The sequence below is a fragment of the Malus sylvestris genome, chromosome 10, assembly GCF_916048215.2.
Source record: "Malus sylvestris chromosome 10, drMalSylv7.2, whole genome shotgun sequence".
NCBI lineage: Eukaryota > Viridiplantae > Streptophyta > Magnoliopsida > Rosales > Rosaceae > Malus > Malus sylvestris.
This window is the reverse complement of record NC_062269.1, coordinates 39,657,804-39,664,764: the sequence shown is the minus strand read 5'-3', so window position 1 is coordinate 39,664,764 and position 6,961 is coordinate 39,657,804. Positions and strand designations below refer to the sequence as shown.

At 36.7% G+C, this 6,961-nt stretch overlaps 1 protein-coding gene across 1 annotated transcript; it reads left to right on the top strand.

Annotated features, from left to right (window-relative positions):
* Positions 1-2,127: 2,127 nt before the first annotated feature.
* On the top strand, positions 2,128-5,101 carry LOC126587238 (probable polyol transporter 4). Its single transcript, XM_050252275.1, has 2 exons — positions 2,128-2,646; positions 3,407-5,101. Exons 1-2 carry the CDS (start codon positions 2,430-2,432, stop codon positions 4,807-4,809), a joined length of 1,620 nt encoding a protein of 539 aa, XP_050108232.1. The 5' UTR covers positions 2,128-2,429; the 3' UTR covers positions 4,810-5,101.
* Positions 5,102-6,961: the final 1,860 nt, after the last annotated feature.

Sequence of the window (6,961 nt, the reverse complement as noted above, 5' to 3'; positions counted from 1 at the left end):
GGTTTTAAGTGGGCTGGGGATCCAAATCAAGCCCAATTAAGGGAGAGAATCTCTTCAGTAGAGGTGTCACGCGGTCGGACTTTCAGAGTCATCCAATAAGTTATTACTACGGGTGTTCATTGCTCTACGGAAGGTTTTTTTTTTGTATGAAGCGTTTAGACTCTCAGACATTATATTATAAAAATTCAAGTTCCTAATACAAAACAATAGAAAACGTTTTTTGAAGAAACACTTAATTTAGATCATGTGCTTTTAAAATGATTGGAAGCGTTTTAAGTGGGCTGGGGATCCAAATCAAGCCCAATTAAGGGAGAGAATCTCTTCAGTAGAGGTGTCACGCGGTCGGACTTTCAGAGTCATCCAATAAGTTATTACTACGGGTGTTCATTGCTCTACGGAAGGTTTTTTTTTTTGTATGAAGCGTTTAGACTCTCAGACATTATATTATAAAAATTCAAGTTCCTAATACAAAACAATAGAAAACGTTTTTTGAAGAAACACTTAATTTAGATTATGTGCTTTTAAAATGATTGGAAGCGTTTTTGGTGAATGTCTTTTAAGTGCTTTTTTTGGATTCACTTGCATTTTTACTTAAGATTGGTATCGAAAGTGCTTTAATTCATTTTAAAAGCACTTTTACACAAGCTATATTATACAAAAGACTGTAAAAAATGCCTTTAATTATCTGAAAATGCCTCTACAAAACCGTAATTATTCAACGTGAGAGAAGCTACTTTAATAATAATTGGGCATAAAATTTCAGGCCCATATGACAGTTTGAGTGGGCTAAGCCCAAAATATGTGAAAACTTAGCTCAACTACAAAGCGACATCTGGCCCCACTTTGCTTGCTGGCAACGTAAGTTTTGGAATGGTATTCTCTGTGTTTTTATATATTTTTGTACTTATATATAATATTTATTGACGTCACTTTCATCCTGTGCATTCTTTTATAATTATATTATATATTCCTTGACGTCACTTTCATGCTGTGCATTCTTTTATAAGGACAAAGATTGTTTGCCGTCCTTGTTTCTGTGCCTTCCTATTTTATGTAGTCAGGGTTAAGTCACGTTAATATTTTATATTTTTTTAATAGAGATAATAAGACAAAAATGAATAGTAATATAAAATATTAACTTGGTTTAACAGTGACCATACAAACAGGAGGGCACCGAAACAAGAAGGGCCGACAATCCTTTTTCCTTTTATAATTATATTATATATTCCTTGACGTCACTTTCAGGCTGTGCATACCTCTTCTATGCTTAAGAAATAGAGATGGTGATTTATTATTTCACTCTAATCTCCTTCTCATCACGAAAATAGTAGATTGTTGTAACGAAGTCACTAATTAGTTTCACTTTTTTTTAAATAGCATGAATTTACAATTATGGTAGATTTCTACAAAGGATATAATCCGAAGAAGATTGTCTTCCAATTTAAATAGAATTACCAGTGTTATCATTTTGATCCTTGATTTGAAGGAATATTTTGTCTTAATTTTCCAAAGAAAGAAGTTTCAACGTTTATTTTTTTGAAAGAAGAAGAAAGTTTCAACATTGATTTGTCCAAAGTGTTATATAAAATGACATTATGTGACGGTTGAATGATACTTTTATTTGCACGCCTAAACTAACATATATGTCAATAAAAAAACACTCTCAAGAGATATAAACTCTATTGTATATGAATCTCAATTATATTAGATATTGTGTCAGAAAATGTGTCTAAATAATTTTACTTTTTATTTTAAAAAAATTAAGGCATTTGTACAACTAATGTGTTATTCGTAATTTTAATCGTAGTAATTTATATAGGAATATTTTTGTTTACCACTGTATTTATCATCGTTATATAAATTTAAATTTCGAGATCTATTTAGTGAATAGACACAAATCTCAAAATTTAAATTTATTACATAATAATAAATAGGTGGTGAGTACACAGCTTGACGGTGGTGAGCCAAAATACACTCAATTTATACATTAAGTCTCACATGTACTGTATACATAGTCAAAGAGTGTACTAATTAGATCCTAATTTGGTTTATAAATAGTAATTTCTTCGGTAAATCACAGAACACCCAATTTCTTCAAGTAAAAGGTTAAAGAATCCTCCGTTTTGCTTCAGAAAAAAGGGAAAAGCCGACACAGACGGCAATAAAGGAAGAAAAAAAACCCGAAAAACGCGGGATCGTCCGTAGAGACAGAAAACATAACCAAAAATCCCTCCTCCTCTGTTCCAGATCTGAGACAAAAGTCACAAAACCCACAATAATTCTTTTGTTTTTTTCGGAAATCTGAGTTCGATCGGATTAAGAACTCGAAAAAACAGCTGCCCACGTAAAAAAAGGTCCTTCTTTTCTCTCCCACCTCGTCAGAACAGAGGAGAGAGAGAGAGAGGGGTAAGAGAGAGAGAAAGAGGGTGATGGGGTTGCTGGGTGGGCAGCAAAACGGGAATGCAGCTGAGAATGGGGTTGCTGGGTGCGAATTTCAACTCGGAGGGAGCAAGACCAAGTACAAGAGAATGGAGTCCGAGGTCGGAGAGACAGAGGAAGATGCTCCATTGACCGACAAAAATACCGAGAGATATGTCTTCGCCTGCGCAATCTTTGCCTCCCTCAATTCCGTGCTTCTTGGATACGGTTTGTTTCATTCTCTTTCCTTGATCTATGTTTTGTTTTTCGCTTGATCTGCCCGACCATTTTGCTTTTTTTGCATTTTTCTTGTTTTATTTTATTTTATTGGTATAATTATATGTTTCTGTAATTCTGCTTGATCTGCTTGTTTGGCAAACTCCTATCGGGATTTAATGGTTGGAAATATATTTATTTAGTTATTGAAATTAACTAGACAACTATATTTAGATGTAGAATTTTTAAGGATGTTTTTCCGACTTAATTGTTAAAAAAACACTTGTCTAGTTGTCTAAATTTCAGTAAGATAATCCGAGTAAGTGTATCCAATTTGGATTTAAGTTCCAGAAATTTTGAGTGACAAATGTTGCCAATGTGAAGTTAATGTGTCATGTTCCAAGATCCATTTTCAATGCTTTGAGCAGTTGAAATGGCGTAGCGAAGTAAAGAACCTGTTTTGACTCTTAAAGTTATGGCTTTTTCGAAAAAGGGGAAGGTTTTCATGCTCCCTTTTTTTACTTCTGCGTTCCTCCCTTTGTTTTTATCCGTTGATTCTCCTTTGATTTGTTCAATACTAAATGCACCAGAAGATAAGGGCTCCCCTTTGAAAAAAATGGCGTAACATTGGCTTGGTTCATTGTGATTTTGGTCTTGTGTAAGCGGAAACTTTAATACTTCTTCACCGGTGTTTGTTTATCCCTTTACTTAGCTGGTAACTTTTATGCAGTACAACTGCCTGGTTTATGATGTGTGTTTTATCACAATGCAGATGTGGGTGTAATGAGTGGAGCAATTATATTCATCCAAGAGGATCTGAAAATCACCAACGTACAACTAGAACTTCTTGTTGGAATTTTGAGTATCATCTCCCTATTGGGAAGCTTAGCCGGTGGAAAAACATCCGATGTCATTGGTAGAAAGTGGACAATTGCATTGGCATCAATTGTCTTTCAGACTGGTGCTCTTATAATGGCACTTGCTCCTAATTTCACAGTACTGATGATTGGTAGACTCTTTGCTGGGGTGGGGATAGGGTTCGGGGTCATGGTTGCGCCTGTTTACATTGCTGAGATTTCTTCTGCAACAGCACGAGGCTCTCTTACATCTTTTCCTGAGATATTTATAAATTTTGGGATCCTGCTTGGATATATATCAAATTATGTTTTTTCAGGACTTCCGGTACATATAAGCTGGAGGGTCATGCTTGGTGTGGGGATCATACCTTCGGTCTTTCTTGGATTTGCTCTTTTTGTGATCCCGGAGTCCCCAAGGTGGTTGGTGACGCAGAATAGGATGGAAGAAGCAAGGATGGTATTGACCAAGACTAATGAGAGTGAAAAAGATGTTGAGGATAGATTGGCAGAAATACAGCAAGCCGCAGGGATGGCCAATGCTGAAAACTATGAAGCAAAAGCTATATGGCGCGAAATTTTTATTCCTAATCCTGCAGTTCGACGAATGCTGATTACTGGTTGTGGAATCCAATGTTTCCAACAGATTACTGGTATTGATGCACTTGTGTATTATAGTCCTACAATTTTCAAAGATGCTGGGATTAAAGGCAACACTGAAGTTCTTGCTGCAACTGTTGTTGTTGGTTTTACCAAAACTGTGTTCATTTTGGTAGCTATCTTTCTGATTGACAGAGTGGGGAGAAAGCCTTTGCTTTATGTGGGCACTATAGGAATGACCTCTTGTTTATTTCTTCTGAGCATTGCTCTAGCATTGCCAGGACAGGGGAAACTGGGGATTGGAGCGGCAATATTAGCTGTTTGTGGGAATGTAGCTTTCTTCTCAGTAGGAATTGGCCCAATTTGTTGGGTATTGTCATCGGAAGTCTTCCCTCTAAAGCTTCGAGCTCAAGCATCCGCCCTTGGGGCCGTTGGTAGTAGGGTTAGTAGTGGTGTGATTACCATGTCATTCCTCTCCGTGTCTGGAGCAATAACAGTGGCAGGAACCTTCTTTATTTTTTCATTGATTTCAGCTCTCTCTGTTGCTTTTGTCCACACATGTGTTCCAGAAACAAAAGGAAAGACTTTGGAAGAAATTGAAAAGCTTTTCCAAGACGAAGGAGAATGGCAAGGCGGTGGTGAGGTTGAAATGGGAGATGCAGAACGTCTAGTGCAGAACAAGCTTCCAATAGTAGAGCCTGCAACAAGTCTGGAGCCATAATAGGCAGGTTGCGCGTTACATATATTAGTTTTAGTATACTTACGTTTCCTCAATTTGTTTGACTGCAAAATGTACCCGATTGCATATATTACAGCAGAATCAAAAGAGAAATATTTTCCCGGCCATCTTGTTCTTGGCTCCCATGTACTTGAAACTTATTTAGATCTTCCATGAACTTTCACTTTGAAGGCTGATGGAGTTTGAAATCAGATTGTATTGATTTAATTGAAACAATAAGGATTAATTTCCGGTCTTCTGCAATTCTAACCATTATGCTCGTTTGCGATTTGAATCGAGGATTAGGCAAAGGCTTTATTCTACTCAATTTTCCTACAGAAGTTATCCTATCTTCTTTTGTTTATAGTTATCTTATTAAGGTTGTTAAGAGGCCTTCTGTCCCCTTAATTCCTCAAAGGGCACATTGACTTCTATAAGGTTCTTACTAGCCTCTCCGCAAACGCTCTTCAAACGGGGATTAAAAGCAACATACTACTAAAAAAGAAGAAAAGGAAGTGTCACTTGCATCGATTGTGCGAGATGTCCTTTCATGATATAAACGTGGAGAGCACATAAGTTTCTTTTCATAGATCAAGAAATATTTCAAGCATGAAAGTGACATACAACTGAAACAGAGAAAATTACTTCATAAAATTTCTTCACTTGCAGCCTCTTGTATAAGACAAAGTCAACAGCCGCGCGTACCTCATGGAGGGAAGAGCTCGGTCCTCACCATTTCGGTGTACGAATCTGTTGCTGCCGCTGCTGCACTGCTTTCTTCGTAGCTTCATTGTGGCGGCAGCAGTAACCAACATCACCACAGACCAATCTGCCCTGCTTGCTCTCAAATCCAACATCACTCATGACCCTCACATTGTCATGGCAAAAAACTGGTCTGCAACTACTGTTTGCGCATGGATTGGTGTCACGTGCAATGCTCCCCACAACAGAGTCCATGCCTTATTCATTATATTTAAATTTATAAGTCTTATTTATTCTTTATTCTCAGCATTTGCTTTCAATAAATGGCTTTCGTCACCCTCGGATGTCGGCCAACACATGCCTATCTTGGTGTTCGTGGAATATCGGGATCGGGGAGTGTCAATAGGAGGAACAAGAAAAGACTTCTAGATAACATGAACACCGTTCACATTGTTGTCATGTTGGGTAAAGTTAATTCTAATGAAGCAGACATAAGAAGTCAAGTCTTATATGCAAACACAAGAAGTCAGAAAAATCAAGCTAAGGACACAGATACAGGAAGTCAAGTCTTATATGCAAAGTCATTTTTTGTGGTCCAATAAGAGAATAAGTGCATGTGTAGACAAATGAACAAGGGACAAGAAGTGACCGACTCATGCTTGGTCCAATTCCACAAGAGGAAAACTTCTTCTACTACAAGATTGTATTTCATTCAGTGAATAAACAATTACATGGATGTGTATATATCTAGCCTTAGGCTCTTTACATTTATACCCTTAACTTCCTTAACTAAACTTTTATTATTCTAACTAACCACAACTAATAACAAAACTAACCACATTTAGTTTTTCTAAACTATTTTTCATTAACAGAAATGGATGACGTATCATCTTTCCTAATAGAAATTCCCCAATTCAACTTTTGATAAAGACAAATAAAAAGAGAGGAGGACATCTTTCGGAGGACTTAAATGTGGATACCATTTTGGTCAAATATTGGGTCAAAATATTGACCAAAAACATTGAAATGAAACTGACAAATGCTATAAGACAAAAGGAAAGAAAGAAAGTTTGCCAATCTCTAAATAAGTAGCTAAAAGGTATTTGCTTCTCTGCCACGAGAAGTTGGACTTGAAAGAATTCAAGCTGTCCCAAGTTTACAAAGAAGGAAAAGCTTGTTGTCAAACTTCCCAAATTATTTGGAAAAATCATTCATATGGCAACCTTTGTATTAACACCCTAAGAACTAGAAGACAAATCAAAACTACAGAAGATTTTGGGAAAAGCTTCACTTTGTACAAGTGTTAATGAGAAAGGATGGCAAGCATCGGAGACAAAACATGAATGGGAACACAAAAAGGGTGTTCAAATGCCCACTATCAAGACCAGTCAAATAATTCTCTATGTGGAAGTAGAAATGACAGAGAGTGATAATTACACACTAATACATCGAA

Bases quoted from the DNA above. Each gene is read 5' to 3' on its own strand.
- LOC126587238 (XM_050252275.1), top strand. From the start codon at position 2,430: ATGGGGTTGCTGGGTGGGCAGCAAAACGGGAATGCAGCTGAGAATGGG. The intron at 2,647-3,406 runs GTTTGTTTCATT...ATCACAATGCAG, and splicing joins TTCCGTGCTTCTTGGATACG to ATGTGGGTGTAATGAGTGGA.